Genomic DNA, 14,405 nt, shown 5'->3' with positions numbered 1-14,405 from the left:
AGGCCCATCTCTGCACACTGTGGCAGGAACTGCTTTGGCTCAGGGTGGGGATCTGCAGGGCCTCCGCCAGCCAGCCCAGTGCAGCAGCAGCCACCTTGGTTCTTGGGCTCAAGCCTGAGAGCCACAGGGAGACTCGTGCTGTCTTGTTCCCAGTGTCCATCTCACGGGGACAATGGGAAGGGCGAGGTGGACAAGCTGGTGTCTCAGAGCTCGGAGGCTCACACCTGGGCAGAAACACAGCCTCTGTTCCATCACCCATATGAAGCGGAGGTGCCACACTGAACTGTGGGCACGGGCCTTTTCCAGAAAGTGGGGATGTCAGGCCATACACCCTGGGGGAGGGCGATGAGAAGAGAAGGCTTTGACAGACATCTCAAAGAGCAACCTCCCCAGGGCTTTGTACCACCCGCTGGCTCATGGGGGAGGGGGGGGGACATCTGAGCTTCTCTCTTTCTCACCCGATTTGTGGGTTTATGACTGCCACAGAGCCGGGCCTTGCCAACTGCTGCTTGGGCAGCTGAGTTACTTTGCAGGGCACTGTGAGGAAACCGGGATGCCGGGCAGTGACCTCGTGCACAGCACCTGCTGGGGGGAGGGAGACCCGTGAGCAACAGAAGCTAGGTCCACCTTCCCGGCAGGTATGTGGGGGAGGGGGCTGGTTCCCCAGGCCCGGCTGGGACTCACTGCTGACTCACCCTCCAGGCCAGGACCGCAATCCGGAGGAGCCCAGCTGCAGACCGCTCTCCAGGGGATGAAAATGCTAACCTCTGTGCCAGCATGCTGCTTGTCTCAACAATTTCATCCACAGTTCAGTTTCGGACGTCGCATTCCATAATATGTTAAGGTCGCACGTATGCCATAGTAACGCGGTATCGCATACCGTAGGGTGTTACGCAAAGAGAGTGCGTTATCCTTACAGAAAATAACCAGGTATTGCCCCCCAACACCTCTGGGTCGGGAGACAAAGGAAGCAGGAAGTTCCCTGAGAAAACCAGAATCTAGGGAGGCTCCAGTGGCCACAGCAAGGGAGACAGTTCAAGGCTGACCAAAGGGTGTGATTCAGTTGTTCTAAAATGTTACAAAAACGTACGCAAATGCAGTTTTTAAAACGACTGAGTAAAAATGCGACCACATGTAATCTGTTTTTCCTTCACAAACTACAGAAAAAGTAAACGCATTTGTCAAGCCCAGGTATGGTGGGGGGGAGCGGGGACGGAGCGCCCGGAGATCGGGGGCCCGCCCTCGTCTCCACGCAGCTCTGTGCGCCCCTGGGGCCGAGGCACCAGGCGACCGGCGCGGGGCCAACTCGTCTCCACAACAAGTGCGCGCCGCGGCCAGGCAGGCCCCCGCCCTTCCCTCCCCTCCCCAGGCCCCGGGGCCGAGGCCCCACGTGCTCCCTCACCTGACCGCGACCGGAGCGGGCGTTGGGACCGAGGAGGGCAGCCCGGGACCGCCAGGCCTCGCCCACACGCTCGTCCCGGCGCCGCCCCCGCTCCCGCCCCCTCGTTTCGTTCCCCGGGGTCCTAGGCAGCCGTGCCGGAGAAGGCGCTCGGCTGGCCCGGCCCGCGCGCTCGCCCCCCGGGGCTGCAGTCTCCTGCACGTGTGCGCGCGCGGCCCGCAAGGGCACAGCCCTACGCCGCCGCCCCACCTGCGTTTCCCGGGGCGCGGACCGCGGACTGCGCCCACCCCGCGGCCCGTCCGGCTGGCCCTCCCCGGGGCGATAAGTCCCAGCCCGCGCCCGCAGCCCGCCCCCGGAGCCCGCCCCGCCCGCGCGCGTCCCCGCGGCACTGCGGCGGTTACCAGGACGCTGGCCCTAGGTCGGCGTGCTCTCCGGAGCCAGCCAATGAGAGGACAAATCAATCATTTGAAACACCCAATGGCCAGAGTACTGCAGCGCGAGGGAGGGGTTTTTGATAGGGAGAGCAGAGACCGAGGCTGACCAATGAAGAGCGAACGGCGGTGGGAAGGTGGGCGTTAGGCGGTTGGATTGACGGGAAACACAGCCACTCAAACCAGGATGTTTGCCAGCCTCGTTCTCGCGGCCCAATACGAGGCTGGCGGAGGCGGGTGCGACGGATATATAAGCGTTGGCGGAGCGTCGGTTGTAGCACTCTGCGCGCCCGTTCTTTGGCTCTTGCGTCCGTCCTTCCGCCCGCGCCGCCGCCGCCGCCGCCATGAGGGAGATCGTGCACCTGCAGGCCGGCCAGTGCGGCAACCAGATCGGCGCTAAGGTGGGTAGTGGGGCGCACGGGCCCCGGCACGGGTCTCCCGGGCGGGTGGGCGGGCGGCGGAAAAGATGGCGGCAGCGGGCCGGTGGGCGGACGGCGACCCGCATTGCGGCCCGGCACAGGGTCGGGGCCGGGGCGGCGGCGCTGGCCCCCGGGGACGGATCTGGAGGCGGCCGCGGGGTGGCGGGGGAGGGGAGGGCCGCGCCCATCCGGGGCGGGGCCGACTCCGGGCCCCGCCGGCGTGACTCAGCCTCGGCCCGGCCCGCCGGCGTCTCTCGCAGTTCTGGGAGGTGATCAGTGACGAGCATGGCATCGATCCTACCGGCACTTACCACGGCGATAGCGACCTGCAGTTGGAGCGGATCAACGTGTACTACAACGAGGCCACCGGTGAGACACCACGCCCCTTTCCTAACTCCTTCCTGCCTCCCCCGCGGCTCTTCTCTCGCTGACGTTCTCTTACCCTTCCCCCCCCCCCCCCCCCGTCCCAGGTGGCAAGTATGTGCCCCGAGCTGTGCTCGTGGACCTGGAACCGGGCACCATGGATTCCGTGCGCTCGGGACCCTTCGGTCAAATCTTCAGGCCAGACAACTTCGTTTTCGGTGAGCCGCGGTAGGGGCTGGGCGGCGGCTTGATAGCCGGGACGGCTCAAAGGTCAAGGGGTGCCCAAGGTCACCGCCGTCGGTACCGCAGAGCTGAGATCCTGATCCCCTCTGCCCCCTGAGCAGACGCTAGCGCCCGTGGACACCTTCCTCCTCTCCCTGGAGTCAATCTCCTCATAAAGCGGCTTTGGGAGGGAGGCCCAGCTGTCCACCCGCAGGGAAGGAGTCAGCAGATGTAATCTTTCTGCTACAAACGTTGAATTGCAGGCAGTGGAAGCTGTGTTTGCAGCTCATCTGTCCTTGAGAATTGGCAGAGGCCGCCTGTGGGAGGGGATGGCTTATTGTTAAGCCATCTTGGCTTGATTCCTAACAATTTTTAATCGGGCAGGCTCTTAACCTTCTGGCTTGGGAGTCCATTTGCTCTACCTGCAGGTTGAGTTCACACCATGTTATTTGGGGTTTTTTGGCACGGGTGACCAGTGGGGACCACATGCCCGGCAAAGAGTGACTGGCTGCCTTCTTACAGGTCAAAGTGGTGCCGGGAATAACTGGGCCAAGGGGCACTACACGGAAGGTGCAGAGCTGGTCGACTCGGTCTTGGATGTCGTGAGGAAGGAGGCCGAGAGCTGTGACTGCCTGCAGGGCTTCCAGCTGACCCACTCCCTGGGCGGGGGCACCGGGTCTGGGATGGGTACCCTCCTCATCAGCAAGATCCGGGAGGAGTACCCCGACAGGATCATGAACACGTTCAGTGTGGTGCCCTCGCCCAAGGTGTCGGACACGGTGGTGGAGCCTTATAACGCCACCCTCTCGGTCCATCAGCTCGTAGAGAACACAGACGAAACCTACTGCATTGATAACGAGGCCCTCTATGACATCTGCTTCAGAACCCTAAAACTGACCACTCCTACCTATGGGGACCTCAACCACCTGGTGTCAGCCACCATGAGCGGGGTCACCACCTGCCTGCGCTTTCCCGGCCAGCTCAATGCTGACCTGCGCAAGCTGGCTGTCAACATGGTCCCCTTCCCCCGCCTGCATTTCTTCATGCCCGGCTTCGCCCCACTGACCAGCCGAGGCAGCCAACAGTACCGGGCCCTGACGGTGCCCGAGCTCACCCAGCAGATGTTCGATGCGAAGAACATGATGGCTGCCTGTGACCCCCGCCACGGCCGCTACCTGACCGTGGCCGCAGTGTTCAGGGGTCGCATGTCCATGAAGGAGGTGGACGAGCAGATGCTGAACGTCCAAAACAAGAACAGCAGCTACTTCGTCGAGTGGATCCCCAACAACGTGAAGACCGCCGTCTGTGACATCCCGCCCCGGGGGCTGAAAATGTCCGCCACCTTCATCGGCAACAGCACGGCCATCCAGGAGCTGTTCAAGCGCATCTCGGAGCAGTTCACGGCCATGTTCCGGCGCAAGGCCTTCCTGCACTGGTACACGGGCGAGGGCATGGACGAGATGGAGTTCACCGAGGCCGAGAGCAACATGAACGACCTGGTGTCCGAGTACCAGCAGTACCAGGACGCCACGGCCGAGGAGGAGGGCGAGTTTGAGGAGGAGGCAGAGGAAGAGGTGGCCTAGAGCTGACACCCGGTAAAGCACGCGGAAGCTGTGTGAACTCTTTATTCGCTCGCGGTCTGTTCTCTGATAGCCATGTCTCTGTGTGCACTCGCTCTTTTCCTTGTCTTGACGTCACATGCTGTACAGACGCCACCATTAAAGCATTTTCATAGTGTCTGGTCTCGCCTCTCCAGTTCCTTCTGATAGGCTTTGCGGGTGCTGTTGCCAAACGTCATTGCGTAGTTGTCTTGCATGGCTGCAAGGGGGAACACTGCAGCTGAGCCCCAGCCTTGCCTACACCCAGGAAGGGCATTCAGAGGGCTACCCTGGGCACCTGCCTCCTGAAGATGGGCTTGGCCTGTCCACACTGAACCTCTGGAGGACCAGCATGGTCTAGAAGCAGCCAGCTTCTGGCTTTGAGTAAAGGGCTGAGCCCCTTCCACACCGGGGGGGCGGATATGAACCCTGGGATCATACAGCTGGCTCTGTGCCAGTGGTACAGCGTGGGTAGGGGACCCCAGTCACCCAACTCCTTCCTGGAGCAGCCTGGTCACTCTGCCCTTGTTGAGCAGGTGGGGGGGGGGGGGTGTCTGTTGTGTACTCACATGGTATAAACCCCATGTAGAAAGGTATCAGGCCCTTGCTGTTATAGATGGTGTTGCTGGGCCAGTGTGTTCTGGGCAGCCTTTCACCCAGGGCACAGATGGGATTTTTGATCAGGAACTGTGGAAACAGGCAGGTGCTGACGTGCTGCCCTCACCAACCAGTAAGTGCGACAGGTAATGGTGGAGGCTGGGCTGGTGATCTGAGAGGTGGCTAATGCTCCCAAGGTCTCTTCTGCCCTACCTTCTCCCCACAATGCTGGGGAGTAGTGAGCCTAGGTCTGGTCAGAAGCATGAGGGGGAGCAGCCTCTTTGGGCCAGGCAGTCCCCCCTCCCCAGGCCTCTAAGGAAGCCTGCCCTCCACAGCCCCCTCTGGGGAAGCCGGCTGAGCCTTGGCCATGCTCCTGCCTCCCAGGAGGTGTGGACACCACCTTGCGGGCCATGATGGGCATTTGGGAGCAGGCCCAGAGATGATGTCCTCGTACCTGATTCTTGTCAAACTCGTCCATAGCCTGTGTGACACCATCGCAGTAATTCACCCCCATCACCCAGGCAAACCGAGGGACAAAGCCAGCATACCCTAGGGGATGGAGTCGTCAGGGTCCTGCCCCAGGTCCCCTCCACCTTTCTCTGGGCATACCCACCTGTCCCCGGTATGTCAGGGAAGTCTGTTGGGGCTCCTTCCCTAAACGTCAGTTTCCCGTTGGGGCCGGCGGCAGTGGGTGGGCTGGAGCATCCCACCTTGGGAGAGGCTGGGCTCTAGGAAACCGCTGTCAGGGCAGGCGCATGGCTGGGGGCAGACCCACCGGCAGCCCTCCTCGCTTGCTCCCCCTCATCCTGCCTGGGCTCCTTAGAGTCTTGTTGGGGGGTGGGGCGGGACGGGAGTGTGCTCTCGCCCAGGCCCTGGGCACCCACCTGAGATGGCTTTGCGTTGGATCAGGTTGGGGTGGTCCAGCTGGGGCAGCCTGTGAAACCTGCCCACATCTAATGTCTCCTGCTGGTGGGCTGGGGGTGGGTGTTCATCCCTCCTGCAGTGGTATAGCTGGGGTGGGAGGGGGGCAAGTCACTGCCTCAGCCCCACCTGGGTCTGGCAGGGGTGAGGCTTGGTCCCAGCACATCTCCCAGTTACCTGGGCCCGCTCAGGGGCCTCGTGGACAGGGGTGGTGCTCTTCCAGCCTTCCTCACCGTATGCCAGCCGCAGCCCTGGGTGTCCAAAGTCTCTGGAGTCCCCCTTCCTGCCTGGTGGGCACGGAGGGTAAGGGGGGTAGGGCATGAAGCCTGCAGGCCGCAGGACCTGCCTGGATACGTTCTCTGCCCCCGACGGCCCCTCCTGGGCATTCACCTCCTGGGGTGGGAACCGGCCCAGGATCTCAAAGTTCTTGTAGGGCTTCAGACCTGTATGGATAGGGTGAGTGTGAGTGATGGCACCCAGGAGGGTGGGCCCGGGACAGGCAAGACTGGTGGCGGAGGGCTCACCGGTGTAGTGGGGGATGTAGGGCTCAGTCAGGTCGCGGCAGGGGATCAAAGGTGGCTTGGACTTGCTGAAGTCCTCGATGAACTTGGGCTTGGATATGGGGGACAACACCGAGCAGGGGCTCTTCCTCACGCTGGGGTCTGTGAGCAGCTGCGCTGTGGTGCGCCCATAGGTGTTCCCCACCTGGTAGCGCAGCTGGGGATAGAAGCCGGCATAGCTGCGGAGGGGGGGGGGAGGAGGGCCAGTGGGCAAGGGCAGGGCCTTTGTGACAGGGTGTGGATCCAGCCTGCCGGCCACAGGCAAAGGTACCTGACCTCACAGAATGGGAATCTCAGTAGCAGCTGCTTTCAGAGGCTCTTGAGGCTTGGATGGGCGGCACAGGCCAAGCACTGACAATAGGTCTGCCCCACCGGTGAGACGCAGTCCTGTCACCACCAGACTGCCGTCCACTCTCTACCCAGCCACCCACGAACAAGGAGCTTAAAGATGAGGGAACGGGAAGGGGTGGGGGTGGGGTCGCCTGGGTGGCTCAGTCGGTTAAGCGTCTGACTTCGGTTCGGGTCACGGTTTGTGAGTTCGAGTTTCACATCGGGTTCTGTGCTGACAGCTCGGAGTCTGGAGCCTGCTTCGGATTCTGTGTCTCCCTCTATCTCTGCCCTTCCCACACTCACACACTCACTCTCTCTCTCTCTCTCTCAAAAATAAATAAACATTAAAAAAAAAAAAAAGATGAGGGAACGGGGGATTCTGCCCCTTTGAAGCATTTACAGGGATGGTGACAGGTCCCAGAACCGGACTGAGGCACAGCCCAGTCTACACAATGTGGTGTCCCGGGAAGGCATCACTGACTTTGGCCCCCCGGGAGGCCAGTAGCCAACTGTATGGAGCCAGGATTTGAAAAGCAGGTGGGAGGGCTGCTGGTAGGAGGTAACGGGCCGGGCTGAGTGTCCTTGAGAGATAGGAGTAGCGTAGGCATCACAGTGCAGGCCCCAAATGGGGGTAGCCGTGGGGCCTGTATGATCACCCAAGGAAGGCAAATTGTTTTCTTTCAAAAAATTGTCAAAGGTGTGAGGGTGCCTGGATGGCTCAGTTGGTTGAGCGTCCGACTTCGGCTCGGGTCATGGTCTCACGGTTTGTGGGTTCGAGCCCCACACCGGGCTCTGTGCTGCCTGCTCGGCGCCTGGAGACTGCTTCCAATTTTGTATCTCCCTCACTCTCTACCCCTCCCCTGCTCATGCTCTGTCTCTCAAAAATAAATAAATGTTTAAAAAGCGTTTTTAAAAACTGTCAAAGTGAATGCAGAATTGCTAGTTTGAGAGATAATCAGGACTGAGGCAAGAAGGGTTAGAGCCCTCTTCTGTATCACCTGGCCTGATGTTTGCCCAGAACCATTGTGGAAAGTCGGGTCTGACTCCTTTCTGGATTCTTTTCTTTTCTCTTCTTTTTTCTTTTCTTTTCTTTTTTCTTTTCTTTCTCTTCTTCTTTTTAATGTTTGTTTATTTTTTGAGACAGCACAAGCAGGGGAGGGGCAGAGAGAGGGGGACAGAGGATCTGAAGTGGGCTCTTTGCTGACAGCAGAGAGCCCAATGTGGGGCTTGAACTCACTCAACTGATTGAGCCACCCAGGTGTCCCAGACTTTTTTCTTTCCCGTGGATGTGTGTGTGTGTGTGTGTGTGTGTGTGTGTGTGTGTGTGTAGGTGTGCACATATATTCCAGAGAGGGCTTACTTTTACTTTAGTTTTTACCTTGGGGGTACCGAGTAAGGCAGCCTGGCAGCCTGGCCGGTCAGTTTACTCCGGATAATTATGTCTTTCTAACATGCAGCATTCTATGGAGTGAGCGTCCGGAGTTTATTTGGCCAGCCTCTGCCAGCTGCTGGGCCGCGCCCAGTTTTCTGCTCTTAACAGACCTGTTGGCCATCTGGTAGGGCTCTCAGCACAGTGCTAGAGGGGAGGAGAGGTTTGCGCCCCTGGCAGCCCCGGCCCAACCACTCCTGCCCCAGGCCTCTCCGGGGCCCTTGGGCCTCGTCCCCACTCCCTGGAGACCAGCTTCTGTGCCGTCTTCACAGGTGGCCTTGAGCCCTTCCCCTGCTGCCCTCCCCCATCCTCTGCAGACCCCAGACTCCCCCGGGGCTCCAGCACTTACCCAGGGATATAGTGAGGTTCTGGCGTGAAGAGGTTGTGTTTCTGGGTAGCTGTCATCTTGCCTCAATAGCGCCTTTGATGGCTCCGGCCCCTTTCAGTGTCTGACTCCCTTCCTTGAGAGGAGTCCCTGTTGCCTGGAAACCATTGTGAAGAGGCCTGCCATTGTTGGGCCCTACCTGGGCTGGGCCCTTCCTTAACCCTGTGAGTGCTCCCATTTTACAGGTGGGACGCCTAGGCCCAGACGAGCAACAGGCTAAGGAGGTGTCACGCTGAGGTTCCCTGAGCTCACAGAATTGGGACAGCTGTCTTGGGCCTGTCAGGAAGTGTGGGGCGGAATGAGGCCTGGACTCTTGCTGCCCCCAGGAGGCCAGCAGCCAGCTGAAAAGTAGCTTCCCCACCCAAGTCCACTCCTGAGACCAGAGGCTCTGGAAGCTTCACAGGCATCGTGGGAAGCCTCGTCCGGGGGTTTCTGAGCTTCAGAGCTGTTGCGACTCTGTCCTGGAGAGCCTTTCCCCTGGAACTGGGCACTGTCTTCCATTTTAAACAATTCCTGATTTGATTTTATTTTGTTGTATAGGAATGACTTTCCAACTATAAAAACAAAGGAAGGTACCAACCAAAGAAGAAATCAGCAGATTCTAGTACCTGTTGAAAAAAAAATACTCAAAGGCAGACTACGAATTGGGAACAAAGATTGTAACGAGTGTTGTGGACAGACATGTACGAGTATAGAAACTTTATAAAACAAAAGCAAGAAAAATTAGTGCAATGATAGAAAAATGCCCATGTAATGAACATCTTAAGACCCCAGAGTCTATACACAGAAGACTGAGCCTGAAATAAACACTGCCGAGGTCTGATGTTGGAAGTCTTTGATGCTCATTGCCAGCAAGGTCCCAGGCACTGTCCAGACAGCACCTGGAATACATATCACATCCATACAAGACACTACGATCTTTGACGGGGCGCCTCCACTCGTAGGAATCTATCTACTCCGAGGAATGACTGACATTGAGCTGAAGACATCTGTGCTGTGTCACCCATCACAGTAACAGGTGTTACAGGGAGCAATCACTGAACCCAAACGTTCAGTGCTTTGTTAATAAAGCTCCCCCTACAGCCACTGTCGATTATGCTCTCAGAGAACACTGTACAAGGGAAGGGCCCTGAGCACAGGTCGTGAGCCCCTCACCCTAAGGAAACACATGTTTCCTCAAGCAAGTCTCCATTTGTCCGTCTGTCCCTCCATCTGGAGCACCTCTGGAGGCCAGGCAGGGTCAGTGCTGGATGGGAGGGATCAGGAGAGAAAGAGACTGGGTCTAGGTAGGGTGGGCCTGGAGGATAAGATGTTCCTGACTGGGCCCTGTCTGCACCGATTAGGTCAAGAACAGGGCTGGGGCTGACAGGCTGGTCAGTTGCAGAGGGCACAGCAAGGGCCATGGTGCCCAAGCAGGCTCGCACTCATTTGGGCTTATTGTTCCTTTGCATTTCAGCCTGAGCAGCCCCGTTCATCTGTGACACCTGACAGCCTCTGTGCTCCTAAGCGGAAGACGGGCCCCCATATCTCCATACTGCCTGGCACCTGCGTAGCCACCAGGCAGCTCCTGTCCCAAGACAGCCTCTACGGTCAGCATGGTTCACCCAGGCCCACCTGCCATTACTTTTCTTTTTTGAGGCTGGGTTTCCAGCAGGAGCCCCTCCTCCTCCAGGGAGTTTCCCTGGATCCCTCCACCCTACCCCCCTACTGCCTCATTCTGGATGGCACTGCACAGCTGGGCATCCCATAGCACCCGCCTCTCCTCATCCCTGTGCGGAGGCCTCGGTCCTCCCAGAAGCCCTGCTAAAGTGGACCCGGGCTCTCCAGGGGACCCCCCATTCTATGAGAGGAGAGGGTTGGGATAAGAAGGGAGAAGAGAGGAAATGAGGCCAAGCCAGGAGTCACTGGGGCCGACTAGGGGTCCTCCCGGCCAAGGCTGACACCAGGGTGACCCACCTGGCAGGCCAGGGGAGGGGCCCCTCAGAGGGGCCCACTGGGGCAGTCCCTCCAGGGCTGGGCAGCGTTCCTTCTCCAAGGAGTCCCTGGCAACGGAGATGGGGGGTGCCCATTGACTGGCCAGTGAGGTCACAGAGCTCTGAGGTGTCCCTGGGGAAGGGAGCAAGACACTTTGAGGATGAATTTTGACCAGAAGGCTGTGAAATTCCTGGCAAATTTTTACATCAATGGAGGCAAACACTGGACCCATGGCCCCCTGAAGCAGAAGACACTTGTGCCATACCAGTAACTTCCCAGGGAGCCTGGGTGGGCTCGGGTGTGTGTGTGTGTGGGGGGGGCAGCCCAAATGCAGTGGCCGTTGGACTGGTTGGACGGTGCTTGTCTGTCTCCCTTATAGGCCCAAGGCCTGTGTCTTGTTGCTGGGCCCCCCGCCAGGGGCCGCCTGGGAGGAGATGTGGACCCCTGGAGGGCAGGAGTTCCCACCTGGCCTCGGGATGCAAATGAGTCCCCCCCAGGAGCGTCCCCCTATCTGCATCCAGAACCTGAAGGAGCTGTGTGAGTAAAGGTCCTGGCTACCCTCTACCTCCGTCTGGTCTGGGGAGGCGGGCGGGGGGTGGGGGTGGGGGGGAGGCGCCTGCGGAGACTCTAGGCCCAGAGCTTGCTTCCTGCCAGTACTGGAGCGGCGCCCACCCATCGTGACCGACCTGCAGATCCCCGGCCCCACCAAGTACCAGGTGCCCGATGCTTCAATACGCGAGTGCTCCCCACATCCCCACTTCAGCATCGGCCGCAAGCACTCCACCCGCGGTGCGTGGCCCCTCCCTGCTCCCCTCCACACCGCTCGCCCCCTACCCTGGGAGTGGGGCTCCGGCTACTAGCCTTCCCTCCCCAACCACGCTGCCGCTACTGCAGAGGGCGGTGGCCGCAGGGCGTGGCAGACAGCGTGGTTCCAGAGCGAAAGCCCCTTCACACAGAAAGCCGACTTTAACCAAGAGCAAAAGGTGGAGGGCCGGCAGGACAGGTCCTGGGGGGCGGGCTGGAAGATGGGGGCCTGAGAGGGGCGGAGGCCGGCTTGGGGGCGTGTCGGAGGAGGAGCCTCCGCAAAAGGAGGGGGCGCGGAAGGGGATCTGCGAGGGGCGGGGCTCCTGGGGCGGGGGCTGTGGGGCGGGATTGGCTGGTGGGGGCGAGGCCTGTGGAGAGCGGGCTGGAGGAGGGGCCTTTGGGGGCGGGGCTTGTAGGGCGGGCGGGAAGGGGGACCGAGGGGGCGGGGCCTGTGGGGCGGACGGGAAGGGAGCCCAAGGGGGCGAGGCCTGTGGGGGCGGGTTGGAGGAGAGGCCTGCGGGGGCGGGGCCCGCAGGGGAGGCCTGTGGGGGCGGGGCCCGCAGGGGAGGCCTGTGGGGCGGAAGGGGTCTGGGAGGGGCGGGCCTATGGGGCGGGGGCTGTGGGGGCGGGTTAGAGGAGGGGCCTGCGGGGAGGGAATGGGCTGGTGGGGGCGAGGCCTGTGGAGGGCGGGCTGGAGGAGGGCCCTTTGGGGGCGGGGCTTGTGGGGCGGGCGGGAAGGGGGCCCGAGGGGGCGGGGCCTGTGGGGGAGGGTTGGAGGAGAAGCTGAGGGGGCGTGGATAGGGGACCTGTGGGAGGGCGGGAGGGGCCTGCAGCAGCCTCATTCCCCTCAGTGGCCATCGCCCGCGGACTATCAACCACTCAGCCGGCCTGCCTGCCCGGCCTTCGGCTTTGGGGGCCGCCGCCCCGCCTCCAAGACAGTTGAAGCCCGCTCCCGGCCGGGGCTGCTGCGGGCCGGGGGTGCGGGTTACCGTGCCCAGCCCCGGCTCCAGGCCCCTCCTCAGGCCCCGGGGGGCGAGAAGCGCCCAGGCCCCAACACCTACGACATCTCTCCTGGGAGCCGGCTGCAGAGCCACCGCCCGCCCGCCTTCTCCATGAGCCGTTCACCTGCGTTCGCCTCCTGGGTCAGCTCCTGTAAGGAGGCTTCTGATGACCGAGGCCAGGCCCTGGGAGCAAGACGGGGGACTCAGCCTGTGGGGGAGCTGGGAGCTGGCGCCGCAGCTTGGGTGTGGCTCCCGCCTTCTCTCTGCAGCCCACACTCCCGGCCCAGCTGCCTACCATGTGGAGGATTGCTATAACTCGCGCTTCCCCTCAGCACCTGGGGTGGTCATCCAGGGCGTGCGAAGACCCAAGCGCCATGACACAGGACCCTTCTGCACGCTGTAGCCCCTGCTGGGCTCAGCCGGCCGGGCCGGTTATCCACGGAACCCTGGTCTCCCCGGGGGGGGGGGGGGGGGGCCCAGATTGGCCTTCTGACTCTCTGGGCGCCTCTGATGCCCCCTCCTGGCCGGCCAATCCCTCTCTGTGAGCTGCGGACAGCAAGGAGGGCCCAGCCGCAAGCCCTCACCTGCCCACCCCCTTGCCACACAGAGATGCTGTTGGTTCTTTCCAGCTCTGTTGTGTCTTTCGTGAGCTGTCCCACGGATGTGGCCTGCTGCTGACCTGCCACGTTTGGCTTTCCTCAGCCAGGGGTCTCCCTTTGCTTCCCCTTCAGTGCTCTCTTCTCTAGGGTGGGTGGGGTGGCGGCCTGGGACTTCCTGGCGGGGGGACGGGGTGGGAGGGAGACCTGTGGGCAGTACAGAACACTCTCATCTAGCTGTGCTACCTGGCAGACTGGTGCAGCTGCCAGCCCACCCAAAGCCTGCCCAGCCACCAGAGAGGACCCAGGGGACCAGCTTGCCAGGGCCTGGCTCTACATCCTTCAGCTCCTGACCAAAGACCCTATGAACTTGCCTGGGGCTGTGCAGGCCACGCCACAGCCAACAGACTTCCTGGGCCTTCACTTCCTAGGGCCCTGTGCTTGCCCACGGCAGCAACCTGCCCTTCTACCCAGGGGTTGTCGCCAAGAGTGCCTCCCTCCGAGGACCTCACTGCAGCTGGTGGTGACTGCACCAATTCCTCCAGGGATTCCCCCCTATGCCACCCAAGTCCTGGGCCAGAGCTTGACCCCTTCAAAAAGGCACTGCAACAGCTGCTCCTGTGGTGTGGACATCGCCCCATTCTGCAGGGAGGCCAAGGCCCAGGGGGTCTGAATGCAGCCCACCTGTGACCTCTTCTAGGGCTTGAGTGCCAGCACCCCTGGGAATCGGAGCAGTGGGACTGCAGATGGCCGTCCTAGGGCCCTGGGCTGACCAGCTCAGGCAGCAGGCAACAGAGACAGAGCTGTGAGAGCCCTGGTCTTGGGAACTTGGCTCAGGGGGCTCTGCTTGCTGCTGCACCACTGGCAACCCCTAGTGCTCAAAGTCAGAAGTGGGACTAGCGGGAAGGATGGAGCAATCCCCTGTAGCTGGGCTGAGGAGGGAGGGCTTCCTGGAGGAAGCAGTAGAGGAATTGACTTTTAAAGATGATCAAGGGGCGCCTGGGTGGCTCAGTCGGTTGGGCGTCCGACTTCATCTCAGGTCATGATCCTGCGGGTTCATGGGTTTGAGCCCCACATCGGGCTCTGTGCTGACAACTCAGAGCCTGGAGCCTGTTTCAGATTCTGTGTCTCCCTCTCTCTGCCCCTACCCGCTCACGCTCTGCCTGTCTCAAAAATAAACATTAAAAAGAAAAATCAAGAGTTTGCTGGGCAATGGGAGGGAATTTCTAGCAGGATAAACCTCAGAAGCCAACGCACACAAAAAGGGAGAGGGTGTGATGTTTGGCGTGGCCAAGCTTGGGAGGATACAGGGCTGTTCGGATGAACGGAGGTGAACTGGTGAGGTGAGAGCCTGCAGAGGGCTGACTGCTGGGTCC

At 61.0% G+C, this 14,405-nt stretch overlaps 3 protein-coding genes across 5 annotated transcripts; 2 read left to right on the top strand and 1 right to left on the bottom strand.

Moving 5' to 3' along the window:
* The first annotated feature begins 2,073 nt into the window (after window positions 1-2,073).
* TUBB4B (tubulin beta 4B class IVb) lies at window positions 2,074-4,571 on the top strand. Its single transcript, XM_027051063.2, has 4 exons — window positions 2,074-2,231; window positions 2,510-2,618; window positions 2,720-2,830; window positions 3,357-4,571. The coding sequence occupies exons 1-4, from the start codon at window positions 2,175-2,177 to the stop codon at window positions 4,415-4,417; spliced, it is 1,338 nt and encodes a 445-aa protein (XP_026906864.1). The 5' UTR covers window positions 2,074-2,174; the 3' UTR covers window positions 4,418-4,571.
* Window positions 4,442-10,746, bottom strand: FAM166A (family with sequence similarity 166 member A). Of its 2 annotated transcripts, none has more exons than XM_027051068.2 (8): window positions 10,611-10,746; window positions 8,619-9,535; window positions 6,475-6,689; window positions 6,128-6,393; window positions 5,914-6,040; window positions 5,484-5,578; window positions 5,002-5,119; window positions 4,442-4,652 (listed from the first exon to the last, which is right to left on the bottom strand). In XM_027051068.2, the coding sequence occupies exons 2-8, from the start codon at window positions 8,672-8,674 to the stop codon at window positions 4,564-4,566; spliced, it is 966 nt and encodes a 321-aa protein (XP_026906869.1). In that variant the 5' UTR covers window positions 8,675-9,535; window positions 10,611-10,746; the 3' UTR covers window positions 4,442-4,563. The 2 variants fall into 2 exon arrangements, with proteins under 2 accessions (XP_026906869.1, XP_053060288.1); XM_053204313.1 differs by having other exon boundaries at window positions 8,619-8,751; window positions 10,611-10,721.
* STPG3 (sperm-tail PG-rich repeat containing 3) lies at window positions 10,652-13,174 on the top strand. 2 transcript variants are annotated; one of them, XM_027051066.2, is made up of 6 exons: window positions 10,652-10,895; window positions 11,008-11,165; window positions 11,283-11,417; window positions 11,523-11,611; window positions 12,284-12,584; window positions 12,703-13,174. In XM_027051066.2, the coding sequence occupies exons 1-6, from the start codon at window positions 10,789-10,791 to the stop codon at window positions 12,834-12,836; spliced, it is 924 nt and encodes a 307-aa protein (XP_026906867.1). In that variant the 5' UTR covers window positions 10,652-10,788; the 3' UTR covers window positions 12,837-13,174. The 2 variants fall into 2 exon arrangements, with proteins under 2 accessions (XP_026906867.1, XP_026906866.1); XM_027051065.2 differs by having other exon boundaries at window positions 12,284-12,889.
* The last annotated feature ends 1,231 nt before the right edge of the window (window positions 13,175-14,405 follow it).

The sequence above is a fragment of the Acinonyx jubatus genome, chromosome D4, assembly GCF_027475565.1.
Source record: "Acinonyx jubatus isolate Ajub_Pintada_27869175 chromosome D4, VMU_Ajub_asm_v1.0, whole genome shotgun sequence".
NCBI lineage: Eukaryota > Metazoa > Chordata > Mammalia > Carnivora > Felidae > Acinonyx > Acinonyx jubatus.
The sequence above is the reverse complement of the archived record's forward strand: the minus strand, read 5'-3'. Positions and strand labels throughout refer to the sequence as shown.

What these genes read in the sequence shown, in the direction of transcription:
- TUBB4B (XM_027051063.2), top strand. Translation starts at nt 2,175, where the DNA reads ATGAGGGAGATCGTGCACCTGCAGGCCGGCCAGTGCGGCAACCAGATC. An exon ending in GCAACCAGATCGGCGCTAAG is followed by an intron (nt 2,232 to 2,509) that starts GTGGGTAGTGGG and finishes CGTCTCTCGCAG; the next exon opens with TTCTGGGAGGTGATCAGTGA. An exon ending in GCCAGACAACTTCGTTTTCG is followed by an intron (nt 2,831 to 3,356) that starts GTGAGCCGCGGT and finishes GCCTTCTTACAG; the next exon opens with GTCAAAGTGGTGCCGGGAAT.
- FAM166A (XM_027051068.2), bottom strand. Translation starts at nt 8,674, where the DNA reads ATGACAGCTACCCAGAAACACAACCTCTTCACGCCAGAACCTCACTAT. An exon ending in CTACATCCCCCACTACACCG is followed by an intron (nt 6,394 to 6,474) that starts GTGAGCCCTCCG and finishes CTATCCATACAG; the next exon opens with GTCTGAAGCCCTACAAGAAC. An exon ending in CTACATGGGGTTTATACCAT is followed by an intron (nt 4,653 to 5,001) that starts GTGAGTACACAA and finishes TCCCCCTTGCAG; the next exon opens with CCATGCAAGACAACTACGCA.
- STPG3 (XM_027051065.2), top strand. Translation starts at nt 10,789, where the DNA reads ATGAATTTTGACCAGAAGGCTGTGAAATTCCTGGCAAATTTTTACATC. An exon ending in CCGCAAGCACTCCACCCGCG is followed by an intron (nt 11,418 to 11,522) that starts GTGCGTGGCCCC and finishes CCGCTACTGCAG; the next exon opens with AGGGCGGTGGCCGCAGGGCG. An exon ending in ACTTTAACCAAGAGCAAAAG is followed by an intron (nt 11,612 to 12,283) that starts GTGGAGGGCCGG and finishes CATTCCCCTCAG; the next exon opens with TGGCCATCGCCCGCGGACTA.